Here is a 27,025-nt window from a genome sequence, read left to right as displayed (position 1 = left end):
AGGAGAGGCGACAGGACCTGAACCTGTTCAGCCTCCACAAGAGAAGGCTGAGGGGGGATCTAGTGGCCTGTTACAAACTAATCAGGGGGGACCAGCAGGCATTGGGGGAGTCCCTGTTGCCCCAAGCACCGCCAGGAGTGACCAGGAATAGCGGTCACAAGCTGGGGGAGGGTAGATTTAGGCTGGATATCAGGAGGCGTGACTTCACGGTCAGGGTGGCTAAGATTTGGAACCAACTTCCAAGTGAAGTGGTGCTGGCTCCTACCCTGGGGGTGTTTAAGAGGAGGCTGGATGTACACCTTGCTGGGGTCATTTGACCCCAGTACTCTTTTCAGCCATGGAGGGGGGTCGGACTCGATGATCTGCTCAGGTCCCTTCTGACCCAACCAACTATGAAACTGTGAAACCTCCTGCAGCCTCCCTCCAAATTAAGTTTAACATCAAAGGCAGCAGCAGGTGAGACCAGGAGGGGACAGGGCTCCCCAAGCGTACAGCCAGGGCAGGAGCTGTGTGGCTACCAGGGGAGCCACGGCAGCCCCCGAGCACGAAGCTGCTGCAGAGGACACCAGGGGAAGGAGCTGCCCTCCCTGCCCCTGGCATTGGCAGCATCCATACCCTCCAGCCACAGCCTGTGGGGAGGCAAAGCAGAGGTGGCTGGACTCAGTCAAGCAGGCACTGGTAGGGGAAGAGGCTGCGGCATGCCCCGAAATGCGTGCCACATATGCAGATGGCTGCATTCCCATGTGAGCTGGACACACAGCCCTGTCTGTCTGCCCTTGCTTCCCCCACCCAGCTCCCTACCTGAGCAGTGCCCAGGGAGAATACGTCCAAGCAGAAAAAGTGCTCCCAGCGCCAGGTGCTGCTCGGAGCTAGACCAACACATATGGAGCCGGACTACGGCTCGCAACAGGCGTCTCCGCCAGAACGATTCTGTGGCCAGGCACGCGGCCCCGAGCCCCAAGGGAGGCAGAGGGGGTCGGGCAGGACTGCGAGGGGTGCCACGGACTCACCACCTGGGCCGGCCCTTGCTGAAGTGCCTCCTAAACGGACCCGCAGGCCACTGCACAGTGAAGCACCGACTGCCCAGTCGTGCCTCACGCACTAAATGGAAAGGCTCACATCGCGCAAGCAGTGCTCCAAGTCAGGCACGCTGCAGTCACTTAGGAGGTGCGGCCGCCACGCAGCAGCCTTATGGGGAGCTCCGGTGCTCGCCGAGAGCAGTCGGCAGATCTGCCTGCGCTAAGGCCATGGCTGTCTGCTCCTGCCTGCCTCGTGGGGGGATCGTCTCCTCCCCCCTGAAATACAGCTGCCTCGCAGGTGAAAGGCGAGAGGTAACAGAGATGCTGCTGCACCCTGTTTATGGACAGCGGGTAAAACAATCCTGCATCCGACCAAGACGAGGCACCGGCCGCAGCATAACTAAGGTGGGAGCCCAGGACATGAGCCCAGCGCGGGGCAGGGAAGAGGGGGAACTGGCACGGAGATGGGGTTGGGACTTCAGCCGCTGAGTGCCAGGAGAAGCCCTCTCACCGTCCTAACCCCGCGCCCCAGGAAACGCCACTGCTGCAAGGAGAGGAGTCGGTGCGGCTTGCCGCCGGGGTCAGCCCTCGTCTCCAGCCCCGCACAGCGCCCAGGCTGCAGAGGCGGAGCGTGGAGACGTGCGAACGCCTGCGGCACTTACTGAGCATAGAGCTGCCTGGATCGCACGACGAACTTGAAGATGTACTCCAGGGCTTTGAACGTGAGCATGAGCGGGTCACAGGGCTCCCCTCGGCCAGCTGCATCCACATACTGCGTGAGCACGGAGATGAGCTTCCTGCCAGGTGGAGAAAGAAAGGTGGGAAGAGGGGCTGGAAGGTGTGTGGGGCTCTTAAACCCAGCCCCCCCCCGGGCACAGCCTGGGCTTCAGGGGGCTCTCGATGTCCTGGTGTAAGGGGTGCTGCAGAGCCACCCCCACAGCTCCCCAGTGCCAGACCCCAAAGGGAGGAGCAGCAAACTGAGGCTCCCCGCATGGCCAGCCTAGCACAGCCATGCCTCTGGGTGCAGCGCTGCAGGTCCTGGCCCGCAGCCGCCGGAGAGAGGGCAGCACCGGGACCTGGTGCTTGTGGAGGCTGTTACGCTTGTCCCGGGCATTCACAGATAAACACCCCCAGCCCCGTGCACCGGCATGAGCCAATTCAGCAGAAAACACCTCGTGATTGACACAAGCAGACTCCACATGCGGCCACCCTCGCGGCCATGCGGGCGCTTACTTGTAGGCCAGCGTGGCGCTGAAGTGCTGCCGGATGTAGGCCTCCAGGACGGCGTTGAAGTGGTGGAACTTCCTGTCGGCAATGAGCCCCACGATGAAAACCTGTCGGGGAAACCGAGGCAGGCGTCAGGGGCAATCAGGCCCCAGCACAGCAGTGTTCTGGGGTCTGCACTGGCTCAGGAGGGGCATCCTGCAGATCCAAATCGTCATCCCGCTGCTCCCTGAGATGCTCTCCCCCCGCGCTGCGGTAAGGCCTTAGGGCCAGTGCTGGCTTGGAGGGGGCAGCCCTCCGTACCAAGCAGCGTGGACAGCCCTCAGGTGCAGGGGGGCAGAAGGCGTGCACCCCGAGATGAACAGACCTGGGACGGTCCCGCAGCTGGATGGATCCAGAGGCCCTACCCAGGGTATCTCAAGAGCTGCCCCCCCTTTGAGAAGCTTCTTTTGGACGCTCCCGGTGGCCCCCTGGTTGGATCAGGGATGACCGTGGTGTAGGGAAGCCAAGCTCGGCCTCCCCCCCGGAGCGACAGCAAAGCCGAGGGAGCCCGAGGAGCGCAGGAGTTTGGCCGGGGGGGCATTAGGGGTGGTGGCCCCCACACCAGGGGCTGAGAAGAGGGAATGGGCTCACTTACAAGGGCATCGAAGACGAGCGTGTCATAGATGTCGGTGTCCGCATACTCCATCATGATCGAGAACAAGGCGTCCAGGGTGTCCTGCAGGAACTGGGGGGTGCACGGGGACAGCCAGAGCTTGAGCCCAGCATCTGGCGCCACTGCCTCCCCACAACACCGCCTGCCCCAAAGACTGAGGCACCAGAGCAAACTCCCGCCCATTGTCATGCGCCAAGGGACGGGCACAGTTTCTATCAGATGCTGACACCTACAGCCTTTTCCAATTAAACCTCTCCTGGGAGTCTCGCCTCCCGGTGCTTCCCTGTCCGGTCAGTGTAACGTCTCACCAGCACCGGCCCTCTGAGCCCAGGTATTTCCTAGCCCCTTGCAGTGCTCTGGACATCACCGCAACATCAGTTACAATGACCCAGCCCCAAGTCACCCCAGTCTTTCCCACGGCTCTTCCCTGAGGGTCCCCCGGGTTGCCACTGGCTCTCGGAGCAACAAGGTGGAAGATCTGACGGGAGATCTCCCTCCCGGCCCCGCTCCAGGCGGGAGCCTTCTGCGCATGCGCCTGGCACAGCCCGGGGCTTCATGCTGCTCTGCCCCAGCTCGCTCGGTGCCTGCCTTTCCCCTGGACTAGCCTGGCCTGCTCCCAAGGCATTGCCAGCCGAGTCTCCACTGCCCACTTCTGTCTGGCTAAGAGGGGCAATGCTCAGGTTTGGAGGCTCAGACCCTGGGGACCACAGAGACCGGACTCAGGAAGGAGGTGGTGTCCTGCAGACTCAGGCTGCCGAGGGCCCTCATACCTTGATGACTTCCCCTCCATCCACATTCGTCAGCTTCTGCAGGTTTCCAGCCAGGAGCTCTGGCTTTGACTTCCACTTCAGCAGCCCAAGCAGGTCAACTACATGCAAAGAAACTTGGGCATCAGCTCTGTCACTGTGTCATGCTGGCCTAGGCCAGGACCTAGCCCCTGGACCGCACGTCCAAGCCAGTGCTCCCTGGCTCCTCCACCTGTCACCCCCGTCCAGCTGCCCACGTCCGCTGGCCCCAGCACAGCTGCAGAAAGAGATCTTCTCCTGGGACAGAAACACTTCCCAGTGAGGGAGCAATGCCTGCAGCTCCGGGAGCTCCCGGACGGTCCCACAGCTTCAGCCCCATAGAGCAGACAGCTCGGCACGCTGCTCCTTGGAGGTTTGATGGGGGGAAGACAGCAAGCAATGAACAGAGACGGGTGCACGCCGAACTGATGGAGCACCCTGACCTTGTGCAGCTGCTCGCCGCTCCAGGGAGCTGCAAGCCGTCTCAGCCAGTCCACACCGGGGCAGAAAGCCCCTGGCTGCCTAGCAAGCACGGTGCAATAGCACAAGAGGGTGGACCCCATCCTTGCTCCCCTCCAGTTTCATGCACTCCACAAAAGCCTAGTTTCCCCCTCGACCGTCTCTCTGCTCAGGCCTATGGCACCATACGTGTGCGAGACTCCAGGTGTGACCAGCTTGGCACGGCAGCTAGAAAAGGGACCTGGAGACCCCCCTTACAACTGCACCATGCCATGTCATGGGCAATGCAACACACAGGGACCAGGCTGCTCCCCATCTGCCCAAGCTCCGGCCATAGGGACCATGAGCCCGGAGGCAAACCTTGAGCTGGCCTGGATGGGAGCACGCCCATGCTGCTTTCATGCAGGCGGTGAAACCACCTGCTCTGGTCTGCAGCGCTCACTCTCAGCCCGTCAACCGTGCGGCGCCCTCAGCCACAGTGAGGGTTTCCCAGCAAGGCCACGGCCCCATGGCCTTGACACCCCCACGCTGGTCTGCCCGGCGCTGCGCAGCGTGGGAGGTGGGCTGCCAGCCTTTTTGTACATCAGAAACACACGATGGAGCTGAATAAAGGGTTATTGCTACAGAAGCTCGAGCTGTGCGTCAGGGAGAGAAGGAACTGGATCCGAACAGCTCCCAGCCTCACTTGTGCCATTATCACAGACAAAGAGACGGCAGGCCACGTCCCCCCAACTGCGAGCTGCTGTCACTGCCTGTGAACAGACCCTCGGCAGAGCTGCCATCGGCAGCTTCCCGGGGGCACAGCCTTCAGCTTCACAAGCGGCTTCTCTGCCTGCCAGAGAGGAGCTGCTTGCATGTGGGACGAGCCAGGACCCCTGCAAATGCCCTTCTCCAGTGCAGCCGTGAAGCGGGGACTGCTTCGGGGCAGGACAATGCAGCATTTTAATAACCCACCAAGTTCTTTCAGGGCTGCGGGGAGCTGCTGCAATGTTTGCTTTGGATCACAGGAAGCCAGCAGGTTCAGTGCCACTGCGGCAGGAGTGTGGAGGCACGGTTGTTAGCCACGGCTTCACCGCTGTAACGTACTGAGAAGAATGAGCTGGCAAAGCCCGATGAAATGTCCGTGGGGCTTTCTGCATGGTCTCAGGGACACGTGGGCTGCACAGCCCTCGCTCAGAGCGTTTTGAGACCACAGCTCAATTCAGGCTTTCAGTAAAGGGAACATTTGGCTCTGTATTTGCATATCCGCTGATCCTTCCCCATTAGCTTTAGATGCCCGTGTGGAGCAGTTGGCATAATTGTCAGTGTTATTTCCAGGCCTGTCTGCTGCCTCTTGCCCTGTGCTCTCCCAGTGCATGCTCTACCCTGGCAAGAGCTGCCAGAGATGTCACCATGCCCGCGCTTGTCTACAGCCCCCTCAGCTCCCACCCCAGGCACCGAACCGGCGACCACAATCATCGGGTCAGAGACGATGAGGGTGTGGAGGGAGCTCAGGAGGTCACATCTAGACCAACCCCCTGCTCCAACCAGGACCAGCCCCAACTGCATCATCTCAGCCAAGGCTTTGTCTACCCGGGTCTTCAACACCTTCAAGGATGGAGACGCCACCACCTCTCTGGGGAGCCTGGTCCAGTGCTTCACCACCCTCCTTCGGAGAAAGTTTTTCCTAATATCCAACCTCAATGTCCCTTGCTGCAGCTTGAGCCCATTGCTCCTTGTCCTGTCATCTGCCCCCACTGAGACCAGCCCAGCTCCATCCTCTTTGCAGCCCCCCTGCAGGGAGGTGACAGCTGCTATTCAATCCCCCCCCTCAGTCTTCTCTTCTGCGGACTCAATGAGACCAGTTCCCTCAGCCTCCTCTCACCAGTCACATCCCCCAGCTCCCAAACCATTTTTGTTGCCTGCCACTGGACTCTCTCCAATGTGTCCACATCCCTTCTGTAGTGGGGGCACAGCTGGACACAGGACTCCACATGTGGCTGCCCCAGTGCCGAAGAGGGGAAGAATCACTGCCCTCGATCTGGCAATGCTCCTACCAATGCCCTGGCCACCCACCTTCTGCACTCGCTGCTTTTCAAGGATGGGGGCAGGATGAACGGCTCATACCTTGGTACCTTACCTCCATTCAGGGCCTACGCGCTGCCACTGGATGTGGCCCTGTGTTTAATTCTGAAAAACAACCCCAGGCAACGAGAAGACCCCTCAGCAGAGGAAGTCAAAGCAGTTGGCTGCCATCAGCTCAAGTCAGCCTCGTAAGTGAAAGCCTGCCAGGAGCGCCTCCAAGATTGGTGCTACCTGGAGCCGGACTTGGCTGCTCTAACCGAGTGACTGGCAGGACGGAGACGGTAGCACTTCCCCTTCTTACGGACGTCTGCGGTAAATCCAGGAACGGACTCTGGGGCAACCCAGCCCCGCTGTGCTGGGGCCACAGAAGTGTGTGACTGATCAACGAGCATGGCCTCCGCTGAGCGGGCGCCAGCTGCTCCGTCCCCTGCGCTGGCATCGGTACAACAAGGCCCGGTGTGCGTCCCTGACTCTGGCACTGTTTGCAGAGCCGGCAATTAAGCCAAGCATCTCTTTGCTTGATCTTGGGTCACGTCCCAAAGAGACAACAACTGCAAAAGCCCTTGAGGCTAATTATTCAGCCATTTTCAGAACAGTGCTAGAGTTCGTCTTTCACATCTCCTCGCCCACAGGTTGCAGGGAGATCATCACACGACACCTTTGCCAGACATCTTTTGTGCCAATGTCTGGGCTGAAAGGCCCCCCCATGACATATCCCCAGGAGACACTAGGCCTGCAGTGCTGATACCTTCCAGCTCTTGGACTTTAGGGAGCTAAAGACTTAGCCACTTATTTTCTTTAACTGTAAAGCACCAGCATTTACAAAAAGACACAGTGTGCTGTGCAGCTGCGTGCGCGCCCAGGGGTGCACGGAGAAGGTCCTGTGGATACAACGCAGGGGCCGAGGGACACGGGACCAGACAGCTCGGAATAACGCAATGGTCCTGGCGTGCGCGCGGGCCGGAGCGAGGGGGGCTGCTACGTACCGTTCTGGGTCAGCTTTGTGGAACAGACAAGGGTAGAGATCTGGAAGCTGTCCCGGGAAGACACGCTTATGCCAGCCATGCTGCTGCTCACTCGGAAAGAGGCACCAGACAGAGCCTTTGCCTCGGACACACTTCCGGTAAAAGGCAGGTGCAGGTAGCAGCCGGCTTCCTCCAGCTTCCGGCTGTCACCCTGAAACACGGAGCGTGTCATCAGAAAGAGCGAGACACTAGCTGGGGTTCAACCCACACAGCAGAATACTGGGTGAAGCCACGAGTCTGCTGCTAGACAAATCGGGACTGATGCAGAAATCACAGAATCAGAGAAAACGAGGCCTGGAAGGGAGCTCAGGAGTCAGAGTCCAACCCCCTGTGCTGAGCAGGACCAGTCCCAGCTACGTCATCCTGGACAAGGCTGTCTGCCCAGGTCTTCAACACCTCCAAGGATGGAGACTCTCTGGGGAGCCTGTCCCAGTGCTTCCCCCCCTCCTCATGAGAAAGTTCTTCCTAATATCCAACCTCAGCTTCCCTTGCTGCAGCCTGAGCCCATTGCTCCTTGTCCTGTCACCTGCCCCCACTGAGGGCTATGATATACTTGAGCTTGACCTAGTCCCCTGGGACAGTCTGATAAAGTAATTAGCACCCTATTAAAACCAGTAAAGCCACTGGCTACCTGATCAACTGTTAGCTCTGTAAATGGGGAACACGGTCTTGTGATATACAGGAGGTTGGACTAGATAATCTAATGGTCTTGTCAGGCCTTCATTTCCTGGTACCCGTCCCACCGAGGCATTTCTAGAGACGCGACAGAGATCTGTCCTGGTCCCAAGCTTTTCAATATCTTTGTCAATGATCTTTAAGAAGATGTAAAACCACTGCTGCCGCAGTTTGCAGATGAGATAAAAATGTAAGTGCAAAACAAAGGTGGGGCAGGTCCATTATTCAGGCCAGCCTGTATCACTTGGTGAGATAGGGTCATTTGAACAATCCAGGGAACAGCCTGTTTTAATACAACCAAATGCAAGGTCATACAGCGACATACAAGGACACTTATAAGAAAAGGGCCAGGCCTATAACATGGAGCACAAATGACTACAAATACTGGGGTTTAAGTGAACATGAGTGTAGGAACGTTACATGAGCAATACTGCATGCTGTCTCGCATCCAAGCTTTGACAAAGATGCTGTAAAATTGTAAATCGTTCAGCAAAGAGCTATGCGAATGATTTAAGGTCTGAAAAACTGGTCTTCTAAGGAGAGGCTAAAGCAGCTCAATCTGTTTTGCTTCTCCATGTGAAAAAAGAGAGAAAGACCGATGTCAAGAGGGTATCACAATGGAGCAGAGAGCTCTTCTGCAACAGCTGATGACTACCATATGGCAACGGATAAAGACAAATTGCTGCATGGAAAGCAGAGGAGGTGCCGGCTCTCAGGATCCTGTGGGGCTGCCAAACCAGGCTGGAGAAGCAGGGCCAGACGCAGCGACGGACGAGGATGGAGGAATCCGGCATCGGTAACGAGACTCCCTCCGTTATTAGGGAGCTTTTCAAACCAGGTGCCCAGGCTCCGCTGGGAGGTCAGCCCTTCAGCCTAGCCGACGGGCAGCACGGGCGCATGTGGGGCTGCTGATTGTTTCAGTATCCCTTCCTTGCACCTTTGTCCTGCTGTGCAAAATGAGCAATACTTCCATTGATGCCAGCTGTCCGCTTACTAAATACACCCCTGGCCAGAGCCTCGAGGGGAGGAAGGTAGGTGCCAAATCCAAGCAGCCCTGCAGGGTGGGCATGGTAGAGACAGAGCCCGGCGGTCCTGGTGGGGCTGAGAGAGGGAGACCTGTGTGAGTCCGTCCCGGCAGGGGTAAAGGCACAAAGCCTGGCACCTGAGAGAGGCCAGGAAGCTCTTTCATGCGGCAGGAACAGGAAAGGCATGATCCCGTGGTAAGGAGCTGCAGCTGGAGCCAGACAATTCAGAATAGAAATAAGATGCAAATTCTTAACAGCGCGAGAAAGTATCGAAGCAGTTTCTCCAGGGTCATGGGGGAGTCTCCATCCCGCCGAGGCTTTCGATCAAGACTGCTGGCCTTTCTGCAGGCTCCGCGGTGCAGGTCAGTCACAAGTGCATGCCTGCTGCAGAGGCTACGGGAGGTCTGACTAAGCATAATGCATCCTAATTCACCCATGGAAAACAGTCTGAAAGCTAAACGCTCGGACGGATGGAGGTGCCTAGTAAGCAGAGAGGACAGAGGTGGCTGCCAGCGAGACAGGAGACTGACCAGGCACAGGGCATGCAGAGACCCGGGTAGCTATGCAGCGTAGCTGCACTGACCAAGGGAGAAGAGGCATGGTGACAGCGGGCCCCTATATAAGTATAAGGCTTATAAGTCATATGGCAGCAGCCCCCTCCTTCCCTCACAGAGGGCCACGGGGTGGAAGGGACCCCAGGGTCACCTGGGCCAACCCTCTGCATGAACGTAGGATGCTCCAAAGCCTCCAGCGCAGGAAGTCCCATGACTTCCCTAAGCAGCTCATCAGCTGCCCAACCGTTCTCACAATTAGGACTTTTTAAATGAGATTTATTCGTAACTCTGTTTTGCTGCAGCTTAAACCCAAGGCCTCAGTCTTGCCCTCTCTGGCACAATGGAACAGCTGCCCTCCTCCTTGACAGCAGCCTTTCAGATACTTGAAGCCTGCCATCGCATCTCTCCTTCCTCGGCTTTCCTCCAGGTGAAGCGCACTTCGCTCTCTCAACCTCCCCTCACACCATTACCTTAGGTCCCTTGTACCATCCCTATCAATTGCCGTTAGACCCTCTCCAGTTTCTCCCCACACTGGTTAAAACGTGGTGCCCAGAGCTGGACGTAGGGTGAGCAGTGCTATCACCGACGCGTCCCACCTACAATACTGCTGCGAGCGCAGCCCGGCCCTGCAGCAGTGTCTCATCGTGGGCTCAAGCCGAGCCAGGGATCCAGATCAATCTCAGCGACGCAGGGTGTCCCCGTCGTCTAGGCACTGCTTGATTCTTCTTCTAAAGATCTAGCAGAGTTTCCTCTGTTGGATTTCATTGGCTATAGCCCAGATTTCTAATTTGCTACGATCCTTTTCTATTGTCCTGCCCCCCAAACTACACGCAGACCTTCCCCAGTGTATGGCATGTGCCAGCTTAATCAGGAAACTCTCCATTTTCAGCCTCCAAATAATCAATAAAAATGTGCAAAGAGCGTAATCCTGGCTTGCAGAGCTGTACCTGTGGGAGCTGCTACCCTTGGTGATGCTACCCATGCCGGACAGGCCAGAAAAAAGGCAAGAACTAAACAAACATCTGTGCACTGGTCCTCCCGGCTGGGAGCGGGAGCTGGGCCAACAACGCACCCTCATAGGGAAGTGGAAGTGTATAAATGTAATGAGGCAGCCGTCCTTGCTACCTGGACAAGGGGCAGGGATGGCAGAGCCTTGCTCAGGCCCAAAGTGATGACTGACAGCACGAGAAGGGTTCACGTCCGCAGAGTAGTCCTGCGTGGCTCAGCTTCCACACCCACTGAGATGAGCATTTGTTCTTATTAATTACTATTTGCATGGGGATTGGCGAGAGCCACTTCCAAGTAGTGATCCCTGGTAACCTCTCCGATGGCCAAGAGCTCCCGAATTGACAAAAAACGCCAAAGCGCACCAAGATGGAGATACGGACACTATTTTTTGTCATACAAAAGAAGAAACGATTTGCATTGCACTAGCATCTAGGGTTTCCAGCTGTGGGTCAAGGCCCATTGTGTGAGGCCCTGCACAAACACACAGGAGCTACCCTAGAAACATCCTAAGAAACGAGAAGGGAGTCCCCAGGAAGGACAGAGAGTAGTCAGGAACTTGAGGGCCTTGTTCATGCAGAGTTTGAGGAACAAGAGCAGCTGGGTCTGACTGGGACACGGAGGAGACACGATATGAATCTGCAAATCTGAAAAAGATGAGAGCTGTAGAGAGGGAGATGATTTTGCCTGGTGTGACCTGTGGACATACGTCTGGAAGCAGCAAGAAAACTGTAACGCAGAGTTCAATTCAATTCAGTTCGATACCGAGAGCAAAACAACAGTGAACGGTCTCCAGCTGAAGAGTTGTGTCCCAGGGCAAGGAAGGAGAGATCGATGCACAGAAACCCAGATGGGAGAAGCATGGAAAGCCCCCAGAGCAAGGACCAAGGGCACCCAAGAGGTTTCCCGTGTCTGGCGGTAAGACCAGCCAGGCAGTAGCTCACGTTCCCTGAAGAGCCTCCGCTGGAAAAATGGGACCATTTGGAAATGCTCAACCTTTCTGAAGCAAAACTTTCCACCTCATTCCTCTAAACACTCATTTAAATTTAGACAAAGGACAAAAAAAGGGGGGGCCAAATAACCCCAAGCTGAAACAAAACATTTCAGGTGGAACAAAAATGAAGGTTTTTGGTGGGTTTGGGTTACAAACATGCCTCTCCTCTGCAAATTTCTTTTTCTTTTCCACTTGTTCTGCTCAGCCAGCCCCAGAACCAAGAAGCCCCTTGTCTGCCTGTCCGTTTGCAGTACATGAGACCCCGGGATGGTCTGGAGGTTCAAATTCAGCTCTCAAGTTGTTACGCCTGCTCAAGCACTCACTTTGCAGCTGGCTGTCTCTTTCCATAGCTGCATGGGCATTGTTATGGTGAGATAATTACTTCACACGTGCGGTAGATCTAAATGTATTGTGCGATTCACCGGTGAATTGAGTAATGTGTGTAATGTGTGGCAGGGCCTCAGGATCAGCCATGCAGGATGCTGGAAGGACAGCGCGTGACCCCAGTACCGACAGGGAACGATGTCCTGGCACCCGATCTTACACGTCATACTGCAGTTGGGGCAGAGAAACACTGCCTGGCGGGGCACCAACCCTGCCTTCGGCACCTGGCCTTGCACATCCAAAATTTTGGGAGAGGCTGATTGTGCATCCTTGTGACCTCCCCTGTTTCCAGCCCCTAGATCCGCCTGGGCCCACCAGTACCTTGTACAGGATGAGGTCGTGCTCCCCATCATGCAGGGTCGTGCCGTCGGGTCTCATCAGCTTCACAAAGGCCATGGAGAAAACCTTCTCACTTTTGTCCTTAGCTAGGAGACAAAACCCCAGAGCCAGAGGTCAGTCCTGGGCTCAGCCCACAACGAGCACAGACAGGACTCTGCGCTGCCTTGCCACGGGGGCATCATCCCAGTGCAGGAAGTGGCAGGTTTCACCCCACTCTCATTAACACATGGCAGCTGGTGGCCGGGCCAAGAGGGGTCTCATGTCCACCAGGAGCCTGGGAGATTTGTGCCACGCAGGTCTTTGCAAAGACCAGAGACCAAGGGAAGAACCAACAGAAGGAGCCTGGACAGCTCGTTAGCAGACTGGTGGGTGACCAAACGACTGATGGGGCGCAGGCACGGAGACAGGGTTTCAGACCGACCAGCCGTGTCTCCTCACTGCTCCACATCAGACCACCCACATCCTGACCTTCCTACACACGGATGAGACCCAGGGACTGGTCCCTGCTCTCTGGAGCCCCACAGCCCTTCCTCGTGGGGCAGAACTTCTCATAGCTGGATTTTCTGCTGGTTTCCCCCCATCTCCTTTCTGCCCTGTGTGTCAGGGTGGGGTTTTAGCTTCCCCCAGAGGCACTAGGTGCTGGGGATGGGGCTGGGCTGGGCCAATGCTCCTGCTGGCACCGAGCCCGCAGGGTCCTGGTGGAGGGTCTGGCCCCCGCGCTCAGGCTCAGCCCCGCGCTGCACTGGGGCAGGAAGGGATTGTCCCCCTGCTCAGACTGGTCCACACTGGGGGGTTTCCCCTTCCTCTGCAGCAGGGGCATGGCCTGGGCCTGGGCTCTCTGCAGTGTCCATGAACCCCCGGCAGCAGCAGAGAGGTGGCTGCAGCCCCCCTGTATCCCGGGGGCAGGGGCAATGCCCAGGGATGTCAGGGGTGACTGTGTCGTGCGACTCCAAGGTCAGACGCGGGGTTTGTCTGGGCTGGTTTGGACGGGGCTGATCCTGCTTCAGGCAGGGCTTCAACTGGATGTGCCCCGCAGCTCCCTGCCCACCCCGCAGCTCTGGGACATCTATGATTTCTACGGCCTCTGCCTCCATCATGTGCTACGTCTGTGCAATTCCCATCTCTGTGGCAAGCCCTGGAAACTGCCCTGACCAGAATGATGTGGCAACGCCGTGCCCTGTCCCTACACACTGGTTTTTCAGCTCTGCAGCCTCGCGCAGGAAAGAGGCCTCCACCCTGGCCTGTGTCCTCAGCAGAGCCGGGTAAGAGCAAGGGAGACTTACAGTCACTGGAGGAGCGGTGCCTGAAGGTAAATCTCAGGTGGGTCCTGTGGACATCCTCAATGGGGACGGCAATCTTGGAGAGAAGACGCTGCGTTAGTCGACAGAGAGCAGGTGCGACCAGCCCGGAGGAGGGAGCAGGGCAAGTGGCCTGCCTACAGGAGCGTAAAGGCAGGCAGCGAGCCAGGGAGGAAGCTGCCCAGATGGTGAAATGTGTTGGCCTAGACATGTAAGTGTGCAAGCATGTCTGCCTGCACATGTGCCCATGCGTGTGCAGCTCTGCCCGCGTGTATGTGAATCTGGGCACGCATCTGCATGCGAGTGCTTGTGCATTCATGCTCGTATAGGCACATGTATGCACACATGAACATGAGTGTGTACGCATCTGTACGTCTGTGTACATGTGTGTCTCCCATGACCCAGGGGCTCCCTCCACAAGTCACAGCCAAGCCTCCCTAGACCCCGTGAGCTCGGTTTCTCTCTCACCCCACAGCCACGAGGCCGAAAGGGACTGAAGGCAGCGCTGGGCGCTCGTCCAGGAGTACAAAGCAGACTGATACGGAAAGGCCGGAGATGGACTCTAGCTCAGCCCTTGCTACGGGCTGGTCTGGAGGAGACCAGCAGAGTTCGGCCAGCACTGATCTCTCCCAGGGGACCCAGAAACTCAGCCCGTTTGCAGGGGCCTAGTGCTGTATGGTCCCATCCCTGACACTGCCAGCTCATGGGAAAGCTCATACAGACCTTCACTGTCTCCATCCACCGCTGATGCCGCTGCTGGTAATACACCACAGATCGATACTCGCTCGCCGGCTTGTCCCCCGCACCCTGGTAAATGACGTTCTGGGGGGAGGACAGCGGGGGTGGTTGGTTAATATTGGGCTTTTCGCAGGATGCGTCCCAGTTTTCTGGACTCTGAGATGTGCAGAGACTTTCCCTGTTCGGCACAGACACCAAGGGGCTGCCCTAGCACCACCTCATGATCAGGCTGGGTTCCCCACTGCACAGTGGGGCTTGACGCCGCCGAGACCGAGCGGGTTTTCCTTCCTCTGCCTCGACCTCTTGTCCAGCTCGGCGTTCCTGCCACAGCTGTACTAGCCCCCACCGACTACCGTGACCGGCCTGGCTGCACAAATTAGGAAACTCACTGTAATCACACAGTAGGTCTTGGGTGGTTTATGGTATCAGGTGCAAGCACGGCAGTTCCAGAAACCCATGATTTGAATGACACATGCACACACGCAAGGAGTCAAAATGCTACTGACGGCAGAAGCAAGTGTGACGATGAGCCACAGATGTGCTCATGTAGGAGAAAAGGTGGGTGAACAAGAGGAAGGAGACTGGTAGGCTATAGAGATGCCCAAGGGGTTGGCTCCTGGGGGATCGAGGGAGACCCGCCAAGGCAGTAAGAAGGTGTGTGTAGAGGGAACAACCAGGTACACCCACGTAGACGCTTGGGCCTGTCCTGCCCTGTTGCTATAACTGGGGAGAAGGGGATGTGATAAGAAATCTGGGATAAAACAGCATTTAAGGCAAAGCCCATTTTGAAGGTCTCTTTCCAGAGTCTGGTAAGAAACGAACAGCTAACGATGCCCCAGCCAGATATGAGAGAAGTGAAGATGGCTGAGACTTCCTATGGGGCCACCGTGTCAGAGCTGCCCCCAGGCAAGGCTTGGTGCCAGGGAAAAAATGTAACACCTCTCAAAAAGGTGTTTTATATTTGTGGGTGGGTTGTATGCCAGAAAATATGGTACAAGACTCTGGAAAAGCCAGGCATCCTTGAGGGAAGTGACCATCCTTGAGGATCAAAGGAAAGTCCAGCCCTGCTGCCCCGTCAGGTTTAATCCACCAGCTGTTCCTCCTGCCCCATGCCCCGATGCCTGCCAGCCCCACAGCCACGGGCACCCTCACCTGCATCATGGCCCCAGCCTCGTCGCAGACGCACATGGTCACCTCCACGTTCTTCTGGGTCTTCTTACTGCCCTTGTCAAATTCACCCTGCACCAACGTGAGGTAAATGTCGTTCCTGACGTCCCCTGGGGAGAACCGCACAGCACAGCCAGTGAGGCTAGGCCTCTGCCACCTCCGGCCCTCGCAGCCCCTGTGCTCTCCCTTCAGCTGCAAACGGACCGTTCAGGGAAGGACCAGCATGCGCACGTGCCAGCGACTCCCGGGCTTGGAGCCGAGAAGCCCCCTGGGTCCTACTCACTCAGCCCAGCCCAGCCCAGCTCAGCCCAGCAGCATCAGCCCCTTCCGCACATTCACCTGGTTTTGAAATACCGCAGCATTGCCACCCAACTCCTCTGCTCTCAGGCCATGATTGAGAGGGGTCCCAATGGCCCCTACACCCACCCATCACTCATGCCTGAAGCACAGACGCATGGGGAAGTGGGCTGGAAGGGTTCCCAGGAAGTCACCTAGTCCAGCCCCCTGCCTGAGGCAGGATCCGGCCTCTCCCAACCATCCAGCCAATCCTTATCTAACCTGCTGCTGTGACTGCCCAGTCTGAGCCTAAGTGCCAGGGCGAGACCCTCCCACCAGGACCCTGCGGGGCTGGTGCAGCAGGAGCACCAGCACAGCCCAGCCCCATCCCCAGCCTGGGCTGCAGCCAGCACCAGCACCTCTGTGGGGGCTTAAACACCCCCTACCCAACACATGGAGCTGCAGAGGGGGAAAAATATTCCTTCCTGCTGCAGTAGCAGGTACCAGACACCTCTATGCTGCAGTGCAGCCTGGGGACTCGTCTCACACCCCCAGACCAGGCTCTACCAGGGCGGGTGACTTTGTCCCCAGCCCCCCCCAGCACCTCTTCAACGGTGGGACCAGAACATCTCAAATGGGAAGTGGAGCAGCCTCAGAGCCAGGGACCGCTGGTGCCTTAAACCCCCAGGCCTTGGGGCTGAAGGGCCAGCAGCAGCAGGGACCAGGCGGTCCTGCCTGGGGCCAGAGCTGTGGCCTGAGCTGCCCCAGCTGCCCTGCTCAGGCAGCTGCAGAGGACACCCGCCTCCAGCTGAGCAGGGGAAGGGAAGGGCAGTCGGCCCGCCCGCTGGTAAAACACACACACAGACACTTTCACACACGTGCATACGCGCATGCGCGCATACGCATGTGCACTTTCACACACGTGTACATTACACACTTGCATACACATGTGCACTTTCACACATGCACACAGATGTGCAGACATGCGCACGCACACACACATGTACATGTGCACAAGCATGCACACAGACACACACTTGCACACATACCTACATGCACACGCTTTCACATACACATGCACTTTCACACACAGACAGACATGCGCGCGCATGTACTTGCACGCACACGTGTGCATACCTGCTATCCCTCCTAGAAGCCTGGCACTGAAAGGACGCGAGCAGTAGATGCTCAGAGTCAGGCCAGGGACGGACACCAGGCAATGCCTCCAGCTCGGTGCAGTGAATCCCAGCAAGATGCCATGAAGTGTCCAAGGAGGACGGGGCCTTGGGGTCACCCTTGCCACCTCAACCCAAGCTGCCTTCTCTGCTCACCTGGCATGATGATCTCTGGGAAGCCCAGCTTGCGGGCCACGACCGTGTGGCGGTCCACCAGGTGAGGATGGTCCTTCCGCACCTGCGTCAGGTCCCCCCACAGCATCTTCAGGGACACCCAGAACCCTGGAACAGGGAGAGAGGCGGGTGGGGATAGCGATGGACCCAGGGGAGCTCAGCCAGAGGCTTGGGTCCCCAGCCTGGCATCCCCTTGTGCAGTCTGGGGGTGCGCAGGCCTGTTGCACACGCATGAGAGCCAGCCTGGATGGGCCTTCCTGCCACAGCAGAAAGCAGCTCCACAGGCTGAATCCTTGTAGCACCCAAAGGAGGGAGACACCTTCACCTCCCAGCCAGGGCAGACGGCTGGATTCTTCCCAAGCTCATACGACCTGGTACCATGTTCCCCCACCCCTTGCTGGGAATTCCCTCCCTCCCTCCACGTGAGGACCCAGCCACTAGCGCGGGGCTGGTCCCCCTCAGGCTGGAGCCCTGTAACCCGTCTCTGAGGCTGCAGATGAAGACGATGGTGCAGCGCAGCGACTTGCCTTCTCCATGGCCCAGGTCACTACAAGTACAACAGGACAGTGCTCCAGGGCTTCACAGGCTCATTTAAGGCATTGGTCCTAATACTGGTGGCAATTAACAGCTAAAGCCCCTGCAGAAACCAAATACTGATCTCTGAACCACCGTGAAGCTGTGCTGCTCTGGGCTGATGCACTTTGGAAAGCCAGGATGGAGCCTGGATGAGACAGGGCAGGACGACCTCCCAGAGGCAGTGAGGTAGATCCTGGGTGCGCGCCCCTGGGGAAGCACCGCTAAGCCTTCCCTTTCCACTGCCAGCACCTCTCTAAAGTCAAGTGCCCACATCCCTGTTTCTCAAGTCTAGCCCTGGGGAAGAAAACCCCACACCGAAGCATGGACACCTTCCCTGAGTCCAGGCGCTCCATTAAGCCCTTTACTATTGCATTTGCACACGAGGCAGAAGACAGAGCGGTGCGGGGGACAGGCAGACACGCAGGCCACGGCAGGTGGGAAGCGCCCCGGGCCACCAGTACCTTGGCCTTTGTGATTGATCTCCTTCCCCTCCACTGCTTTCTTGACCAGGCTGTGAAGGAAATCGTTCTCCGCTGCCACCCTGAAAAAAGCAGGAGCGCAGGGGGGTCAGAGAGAGAGGACCAGAGCAGGGACGGGGCAGGCGGGGAGCCAGCTGACAGGGTCAGACCCCGACAGGGCACCTCCGTCACTCTGATGGGCCGAAACCCAGAGCAGCAAGTACCGGTATGGCTGCAAGTGCTGCCTCTTGGTAGCTGGACAAAAGCCTCCCTTGGACCTTGCTAAGTGTTTGGCCACAGGGACACGCTGTGGCAGTGAACGCTACGGTCTGCTCACATGGGAAGCAAAGGAGAGCAAGTTTTCCACCTTAAAAGCTGCCGCCCTTTAACGGACAGTCTCTTGTGCTTGGGTCCTGGCTGCGGGGCCTGTCTGGCACCCAGGAAAGGGGGTAGGCATCGGATCACAAAACCCCCGTCTGGCAACTGAATTGGCTCCCAGGGAACAGAGACTCTCCCGCTTAACCCTGGCTTTCCTGCCCCGCTCAGCCCACGAGGGCGGCCTTTGCTCACAGGCAGACAAGGCTCTTCAGGTAAGTGAGATCTCTTTTACTAGACCAACTAAATAGTTGGAAAAATTGTTCTTTGCAAGCTTTTGGGCACAAACGCCGTTCTCCAGGCACAGGGAGAGTTTGCCGGTGTGTCTGCCCGTGTCCCTACACCAAACAGCGCTTTACTCACAGGTGCACAGGAATGAAGTGCTGCTTATCCTCGTCGCTCTCGCATTTCCCCTTGACAATATCTGTGATGTCCATCACTGCAAGAGACAAGAGGCAGGACACGATGGCAAGGGCTGCACACACAGACGGGCTGGGATGCCTTTACATGTCTAGCGGCTGCATGTAAGGCTACTGGAGGGTTGGAGGAACGGTGCAGCCACGACGGTCTAGGATATCTTTGGGTGAAATCCAGGAAGAGAAATCACCCAGAGAAACCCGTGCCTGTGGAGCTGCCGCCATTCCTGGGTCAGAACGGGAGAAGGACCATGCCGGAGGAGGGCTGGGCATTATGGCGGTCCATGAGCTGAACAGGAGCCAGCGTGCGCTCTTGTTGCAAAAAGGGTCAGCTGCATGAAGGGACTGCAAGGTGCACAGGAAACTGGCTGGGGTGTCGGGCTCGGAGGGTAGTAGTCAATGGCTCTATGTCCCGGAGCGCCCCGGGGAAAGGAGGGATGTCCCAACGAGCACTGAAGCAAGCTCCCAGACGTGGTGGAGTCTCCACCGCTGGAGGCTCCCAGGAGCAGGTTGCACAGCCCTGGGCTGGCTTGGATGAGTTGGGCCTGATCCTGCCTGGAGCAGGGGCTGGGCTGGGCTAGATATGACCTTGTGAAATCCCTTTTGAGCCCTATGACTGCAAGTAAAAGGACCTACAAAGAACTGGGCTCCCAGATAAAGGTGTGGGTGGAGGGTGAGGGATGAGCATGGGAACGCGTGGCAGAAAGAGGAAACATGGAAAACTCTGACTGACTTCCAGGAAAAACTTCCTGGCTGGAGAACCGCTCCCCAGACAGAGCGAAAGGCTGGCCCCAGGCTCGGTCCGTTCCCAGGGATGGGCCGGAAGAAGCAAGCAGCTGCCCCAGCCCTGAGGCACTAGGAGCATCGCCCCAGGTCCCGACTGGCTGCAGACGGCAAGGCCGGGAGGGGCCGAGATCTTCACTACTTCAGCCTCCTGCATCGCGCAGACCAGAGTGTCAATCTGTTCTCGCTCCCTGTCTAAAACGACCTGCAAGCATGTGAGAAATGCGCCCCAGCATCGTCCGGGCTTGGCCAAGTGCTTGTGCAGTGGAGACGCACGCCTCCTACAAGTGCTGCAGCTCAAACCAAAGATCCCGAAAGAGCCAAAGAAGCCTTTCCCTTGACTGCAGCGTTGCAAAGGAAGGCCGGGTCCTGGTTCCTCAGAGGCTGTCTAGTGGATCTCCTCCCCTGCCTCCATGTGCCATCCCCACACAGACCCCCGCTGCCTGCCCCAGGCTTCAAACCCCCTGACAAAAAGGGAGAAGGGGGCAACCAGCACAGCCCAGACACCTGGGACATCCCAGAGCAGAGCATGAGCATTGCTGAGCCTGGATCATCCCCCCCAGTGCCCATCCAGCCTCTCCTTGCACCCTCCAGCGAGTCCCTGTCCCCCCAGTCTGTCCCTCCCACGGCCGTGCTGCTTGGACAGGGAATCTCCAACCTAAACCTGCTTTGGTGCAACTTTCAGCCGTGGCTCCGCGTCCTCCTCTCTGCAGCAGGAGAGACCGGGCGCTTTCCCTCGTCTCTCTGGCAACCCTTCTGGTCTCTCCAGACTGCTGCCATGTCCCCTCTTAAGCACTTTCTCTGCCAGCTGAACCTGTCCAGCTCCAACCTCTCCTCCAGGACCTGCCTTCCAAGCCCTTCATCATCTCCATTGCTGCCTCTGGAGCCTCTCCAACTTCTCCATGGCCTTTTAAAAACATGGAGCCCAGAACTGCAGGCAGCATCCAGCTGTGGCCTGAGCAGCACTGACTGAGGTGCGATCACCTCCCCATTCTCCCTCTGCATGGGCGCCCCGCCCTCCTCTCAGCATGGGTCTCCTGCCTCCAAATCCTGTGCCCGGTGCCTCCCACCCTGGTCTCTCCGGCCACCGCAGATGCAGCAAGCAGCCGCTGTCTGTTCTGCCCAGATCCAGGAAGTTGCAGATTGTCCCTCAAGCAGGTTTGAAACCTTTAAGCAACTTTCTCTAGGCAGTGAGCCCTGCATTGTCAGCAACAAGCACGGCAGCATCCCCTGCACTGCCCCGGGGGATGCCCGGTCTTACGGGTGATCTCTGCAGGCTACCAAGAGGCCCAGGGCTCATCTCTGCTTCCACTGCAGGCTTCTCCCCTCCCAGCCGGCCGAGGGGTTTCCAAACTCCAAGCCACAGGATCTACAGCCCTGGGCAGAGCAGGAGCCAAGAGAGTCAGCCTGGCCGCTCCCCGCCAGGCTCTGCTCCAAGCACAATTACCAATTGTCACTCAATAATTCACCTTGTAATTACTGGTGCTGGAGGTCCCAGCCCTAGCTAATTAGCCAATTAGAATCAATAATTTCCTACCAGGTCCAATTTGCTGACGATCAATACCTTGGCTGAGTATGTGTCACAGGAGAGCAGCGCTGCGCAGGGAGAGCAGCTTGATCCAGGGGCAAGGGCTGCACGGCACGGGGCTGGCGCGGCCAGATGCGTTGCCCTCTGCCCCTGAATAGGCTGGAAAAGCCCTTTCCTACAAACTCGGGTTCCTAAACCCCAGGGAGGGGATGCAAGCTGGGAAGGGGCCAGCAGCCCGCTCTGACTGGGCTGCACCGCGGGGTTTCCCTTTCCTCTACAGTGTGGGGCTGGGGTCTCTGCAGCGCCCATGACCCCCCTGGCAGCAGCAGGACGCTGGCAGCCGTGGCCCCCGGGCATGACAGGGGCAGGGGCAATGCCTGGGGTGGTTGGGGGTGACTGTGTCGTGTTGGGTGGACATGGGGCTTATCTGGGCTGGTTTGGATGAGGCTGACCCTGCCTCAGACAGGACTGGACTGGACATGCTCCCACAGCCCCTCCCTGCAGGCCCAGCCCACCTGAGACGCCAAAGGGGCGCCGCAGCCCCGTGCTCAGCTTGCGTGTGTGCACGTCCCGCAGGTCCATGCGTCCCACCCGGATGATCTGACACACCAGGAAGAGCTTCTCGCGCTTCAGGTCCTTGCTGCCCAGGTCCTGGGGAGGGAGAGACGGGCTCAGGAAAGGGTCCTGGGTTTGGGGGCACCGCAGGCAGCTCCCACGTGGGGCAGACCCCGCACTTCACCCTGGGGCCATGCCAGCACTGGGGGGTGGCCCAGGGCAGGGGTTCCCCTGGTCTCCCAGTGGCCCTGTGCGGGTGTCCGGGCACAGCTCAGTGCAGCTGGGGCACCTCGGCTGCCTGAGCACAGCAACGGGCCCCCTCGGACATCTACAGCTCCAGGGTGAGCCCCCCCCCACCCTGGGGTGCTGCATGTGGCCAAGCCTCAGTGATGTCCCCCCCCAGCTTTGGTACAGCGGGAGATGCTCCATGTCAGCAGCAAGTGCTGCCAGCAGACGCCCTGGCTTGACCCCAGCCCAGGGTCAGACTCAGCTCGGCAAGGACGAGGCCTCGTCTTGCCTGGCCCAGGCTGGGAGGAGCAGAGGGACCGCTGCGCAAGCAGAGGGGCCGCTCCTGGAGTGCACGCGGGGGCTCGTCTGGTAACGAGGGGTGCCCAGGGGCTGGTGTCTCAGGCTTGGGGGAGCTGCAGAAGGCAGCAACGGCTCAGGCAGTGGGGACAGGCCAGGAGCTCACCGTGAAGATGGCCTTGAGGTTGTTGAGCAGCTCGATGTCCTGGGGGACCCCGGTGCTGGCCCAGCGGATCAGGTAGTTCTCGCTGCCGGGGCACAGGGGAGCGTCAGGACGCACGAGGCCCACGGTGTCACGTGCACTGGGGAGCACCCCTCCCGCAGCCATATCCCCCGTCCTGGGGACAAGGGCATGGGACCCCGGGCAGGGCCCAAGCCAAGGCCACAGGGACGGCCAGTGCCTGGCTGCAGCCCGAGCCCCCGAGCCGCAAAGAGGGCACCCACAACCGTCCCACAACACCCTGAGCCCAGAAGCGGGGCCGTCGGAGCCCCTCGCACCGTGTGTGAGAGCAGGGGGCTATAGGGCACCGGCCTCCGAGGGCGCGGGGTGGGGTGGGGGTCCCCCGACCAGACCACCACCAGCATCCGTGCCCATGCAGCACACGAAGGCAGATGCCCAGTGGTGCCCACCCCCCTGTCCGCCAGCCTGGCACAGAGCATGAGGGCACAGACACATGCGGTGCAAGAGGTGTCTCAGCACCGCCACGAGCTGCGGCCAGAGTCGGGCTGCGTGGGGACGAGGTGCTGGGACCATGCTGCAAGGCCCAGGGCAGGGGCTGGTGACCCCAGGACCACAGGGGCGCCCTGCGGGTACCTGATCATGCGCTGCTCCCCGGGGTCGTAGAGCGCCATGAAGAGCTGTGCCTCCTCCCCGATGTTGCAGACGAAGTTGCGGACGCAGAGGTAGAGGCTGTGGCAGGGCGCGGAGGCCAGGTGGGCGCTGAGGCCCAGCTCGCCATGCTGGGAGGTCTGGGGAGGGCGGCAAGTCAGATTGCCCCAGGACCCTGGGCCAGGGAGCCCGCGCTGGAGCTGGGGCTAGGGCTGGCTCTCACCATCTCCTGGATGCGCTCGCTGATGAGGCTTGTGGCCCGCTTGTGGGCCTGGAAGAGGCTGATGATGCTGGTCCTGTCAGGGTCCAGGATGTTCTCGTCCTTGTCCCGCACGACCAGGTCCAGTTCCAGGATTCTGCGGAGGCCGCAGTGGGGGCGGACATGGCTATGGCAGCCCCCAGCCCCCACACCACTTGGCCCAGCGTCCAGCCCTCTCCCCTGCGAGGGTCACCCTGCAGCCGGCTCGCGGCCCCCGCCCTGCCCGCAGCTCCCGCTCTCACTTGTTGCCGTAGTCGATCTTGCTGGTCACCTCCTTCTTGAGCTCCAGGAGCTCGTCCTTGGGCAGCGTCCCCGAGAGCAGCTGCGAGCGACGCTCCATCAGCTCGCACATCATCCTCCGCACCTGCTTGTACCGCTCCTTCTGCCCTGCCTGCAGCACAGCGGGCATGGGCACGTGGATCCACCAGCCCCGGGCCCCGTGGCAGGGCACCTCCAGCCCCGCACGGCCCTTGCCAGCCCTTGCCCCGTCCCTCCAGGGCCCCAATTCTCGCCCAGCCCATCCTGGACAGCCAGCGCCCACGGCTCCTGCAGACCCCTCACGTCGGGGCTGCATTCCCAGAAGCCCCCCCGGCGCTCACCACGTAGAGCTGCTTCCAGATGGCGGCCCACTCCCGCAGCGTGGTGGTGATCTCCTGCACCAGCGGCATCTCCAACGGCACCACAGTCTCCTCTGCCCTGGGATGGGGGATCGCGGGTGAGCTGGGGGGCACTGACAGACCCTCCCAGGGTGGATCCAGGGCAGCACCGTATTTGCACCCCTTTGAATTCCCGCTCCTTAAAACCAGCCGCCCGGGAGGGGCAGTCGCACTTCTGCTCCGGTCACACTGACAGAGCTGACTGACTTCCTGCTAATCTCTCCACTCCGTGGGTGTAAACGACCCCCTCTCCTTTTCCTCTCCTGTTCTAGCTAGCCTTTCTTCTGCAATGGTGCCACCCATCAGCACGCCTGGCCGTGGCTCTCTCCTGTTTCAGCCCTGCAGACTGTCTGCAGCTCTGGCTAAAACGCTGAACTCGGGTGCAGCCACATGAGCTCAGGTGCAAACAGGACTGACGGAGGCATGGGAGGTGCTGAAGAGGTTAAAGACGTTACCTTGGTCTTTTTTGGGAAATCTAAATGAGATGCATCTGTTTGTCTCTGACGGCTTTAGGCCCAGCGGCCCAGTCACTTGGGATGGCTGAGGCTGTTTTGTGCCTCTCATACTGTGGTTGCTGAATCTCGTACGTAACCCAGCAAAGCAACGTGAGTTTCTGGAGCGCGAGGTCTGGTTTGCTCTTGCACCATGTAAGGGAGCAGGGGGCCCGTTCCATACCAGCACGGCTCCCGGTTTCGCTCTGACTCGAGCCACGTTGGCTGTGCATGCGACTGCACCCCACCCCACTCCCCCTTCTCAAAGCCCTACGTCTCCTCGGGGGACCACCCACCCACCCATCGATGACCCCATGGCCGGGGCTGGCGTGGAGCCTCCCAATGGCCCCCAGCACTTTGTGGCACCCGCACGTGGCCGGCCTGGTACCTACCCCCGCCGTTCCACATGGGCGCCCTTGAGGTGGATGAGCGAGACCGGGAAGATGCCCTGCGGAGAGGAGGGGCCGTCAGCACAGCTGCCCTGCAAGGGGCACGGAGGGAGCTTTCCTCCATGCCCCATGCGTCGGTGCCTGCCCCAGCCCATGGGGGGGCCGCACTGCTCAGAACAGCAAAGACCCCAGGCAGGACAGGAGCATGATGCCGGGGGGGGCAACCCTACGCAGCCAAAGCACCACCCTTACCTGGGCGGCCCGGTTCCTGAGCGAATACCCTCGGTACCAGCCTGGAAGGGAGACAGGCAGTGAGAGACGGGCTTGAGCTGCGGCATCCCTCCCCGGCGGGGCGCTGCGAGGTCCAGGCCCCTCCGTGCCCAGCAGGAGACTGCGCGCGGCTGCCCGGGGCCGCCCCCCACACTCACCCTCCGACACCTGCAGGATGTGCACGGCCTCCCCGACGTGCAGCGGCAGGTGATGCGCGTTGGAGCCCGGGAAGTTCCACACGGCTGCGGGGGGAAGCGCGGCCCGGGCGGGCGTGAGGCCTGCGCCCGGCTCCCCGTGCCCGCCCGCAGACCCCGCGCCGCGGAAGACCCGCTCCCTGCGGCCGGGGGGCTGCCCGGTTTACGCAGGCTCTTCCCCATGTGCCACCCCCGGCCTGGGACGGCCCTCGCCCCCGGGGTCACTGCTGCCATGACTGCTGGCCGCAAAGGCGAGCGGGAGAGCAACGGGGAGCGATGGCAGGGGCACAATTCGGACATGCAGAAACTGCCTCCAGACCAGCCCCAGTCCAGGGGCGCGCAGGCTGCCGGCGCAGGTGGGACCCCGACCCGCGCTGCCCGGTGCTCTGCTCCGCTTGGCCCCACCCGCAGCCCCTGGGCCACGAGCGACCCAGGACTGGCCCCCCGAGCCCGGGCGGCGCTGAGCCCGGGGGCTGGGGTCTCCGCCACGGCCCCCGCCCGTGGGAACCCACGGGGGCCGGCGGCTCCCTGGCGCAGAGCAGCGAGCGAGAAGCAGGAACAGAGACGCGGCACGAGGCCGGGGCAGGCGCGGAGCGAGCGAGGCGCTTCCTGCTTGGCCGCAGCCGCCTGAGGAAGGGCTCCGAGCCCAGGGGCTATTTCTGTCTATCTCTGCGCCCGATCGGCGCCGACGACACCCGCCCCCCCCATCCACCCCGCGCTGCCCAAGGCCGAGCCGGCCTGGGTGCCGCGGCGGCCTGGGGCAAGGCTGGGCCGCGGGGCAGGGCTCGGGCCCAGCGCGGCATGGCGGGGCGCTGGAATCACGGCACCCCAGTGCTTTGTGGGACGGGGCCGCTGGGGCGGCGCTGCCCAGGTGCTGCCCAGGTGCACAATGGGAGCAGGGCAGTGCTGCCCAGGTGCGCTGTGGGACCGGGGTGGTGGGTACGTGGTAGGTTTGGGGTGCCTGGACTAGCACTGTCCAGGTGCATTGTGGGACCGGGTGGGGGTGCACCACAGTGGGAGCAAGGCAGCCTTGCCCGGGTGCATTGTGGGAGTGGGGTGCTGGGTGCAGCCCTGCCCAGGCGCAGGGTGGGGTTGGGGTGGTGGGCACAGCACAGTGCTGCCCAGAGCAGGCCCTGCTCCCCGGGCCCGTGCGGGCAGTGTGGTGTGCACACGCCAGGGCACGGCGCCCGCGTGACCGCGCCCCTGTGACCGCGGGGCTCGGCTTCCTCATTTGCAACGGCAGGAAAACACTGCCCCGCACCCGGCTGCCCGGGAGCCCCCGGGAGACGCGCCTGCCTCTGCAGAGCATGTGGGGTGAGCAGTGCCCGGCGCGTGGGGCTGAGCCACGCCACCCCGACCGCAGCCCCCCTGCCCCGGGGCCGAGGGCAGCCAGGCAGGGCCAGCTGGCCCCTGAGCTGCAGGGCACAGGCTGGAGCCGAGGACCCTGCAGCTCACTCAGCGCCCCAGCCCCGAGCACGCAGGGTCACTGCCAGCCCCGCCAGAGCAAAGCGGGCAGCAGGGATCATGACCAAGGCCACGGTGCCGCCACCTGGACCCACGGCTGCCCTGCTCCTGCACCCAGAGGAGCAATGCCAGAGAGCAGCCCCCTCACCCCATCCTGGCCCCAGCGCCTCAGGGCCGGCACGTGGCAGCCAGCATCCCCCCAAACCCACCCAGCACCACTGG

At 60.1% G+C, this 27,025-nt stretch overlaps 1 protein-coding gene across 1 annotated transcript in view; it reads right to left on the bottom strand.

The window, feature by feature from the left end:
- The window catches only part of LOC109324490 (dedicator of cytokinesis protein 2-like), a 106,070-nt gene that overhangs the window by 78,710 nt on the left and 335 nt on the right, over positions 1-27,025 (bottom strand). Inside the window, exons 2-22 of the mRNA XM_019556497.1 lie at positions 25,304-25,387; positions 25,128-25,168; positions 24,879-24,934; positions 23,939-24,035; positions 23,582-23,730; positions 23,304-23,436; positions 23,066-23,220; positions 22,418-22,499; positions 21,687-21,822; positions 18,808-18,883; positions 18,073-18,152; positions 17,018-17,143; positions 15,396-15,520; positions 14,229-14,327; positions 13,491-13,563; positions 12,190-12,293; positions 7,193-7,382; positions 3,669-3,766; positions 2,881-2,970; positions 2,253-2,353; positions 1,682-1,816 (exon numbers count right to left, since the gene is read on the bottom strand). Of these exons, the coding sequence (XP_019412042.1) occupies positions 1,682-1,816; positions 2,253-2,353; positions 2,881-2,970; positions 3,669-3,766; positions 7,193-7,382; positions 12,190-12,293; positions 13,491-13,563; positions 14,229-14,327; positions 15,396-15,520; positions 17,018-17,143; positions 18,073-18,152; positions 18,808-18,883; positions 21,687-21,822; positions 22,418-22,499; positions 23,066-23,220; positions 23,304-23,436; positions 23,582-23,730; positions 23,939-24,035; positions 24,879-24,934; positions 25,128-25,168; positions 25,304-25,387 (2,230 nt within the window). The remainder of the gene's footprint in view (positions 1-1,681; positions 1,817-2,252; positions 2,354-2,880; positions 2,971-3,668; positions 3,767-7,192; positions 7,383-12,189; positions 12,294-13,490; positions 13,564-14,228; positions 14,328-15,395; positions 15,521-17,017; positions 17,144-18,072; positions 18,153-18,807; positions 18,884-21,686; positions 21,823-22,417; positions 22,500-23,065; positions 23,221-23,303; positions 23,437-23,581; positions 23,731-23,938; positions 24,036-24,878; positions 24,935-25,127; positions 25,169-25,303; positions 25,388-27,025) is intronic.

The sequence above is a fragment of the Crocodylus porosus genome, unplaced genomic scaffold, assembly GCF_001723895.1.
Source record: "Crocodylus porosus isolate Cpor-Errol unplaced genomic scaffold, CroPor_comp1, whole genome shotgun sequence".
Taxonomy (NCBI): Eukaryota; Metazoa; Chordata; order Crocodylia; family Crocodylidae; genus Crocodylus; species Crocodylus porosus.
This window is presented reverse-complemented; position numbering and strand designations above follow the sequence as displayed.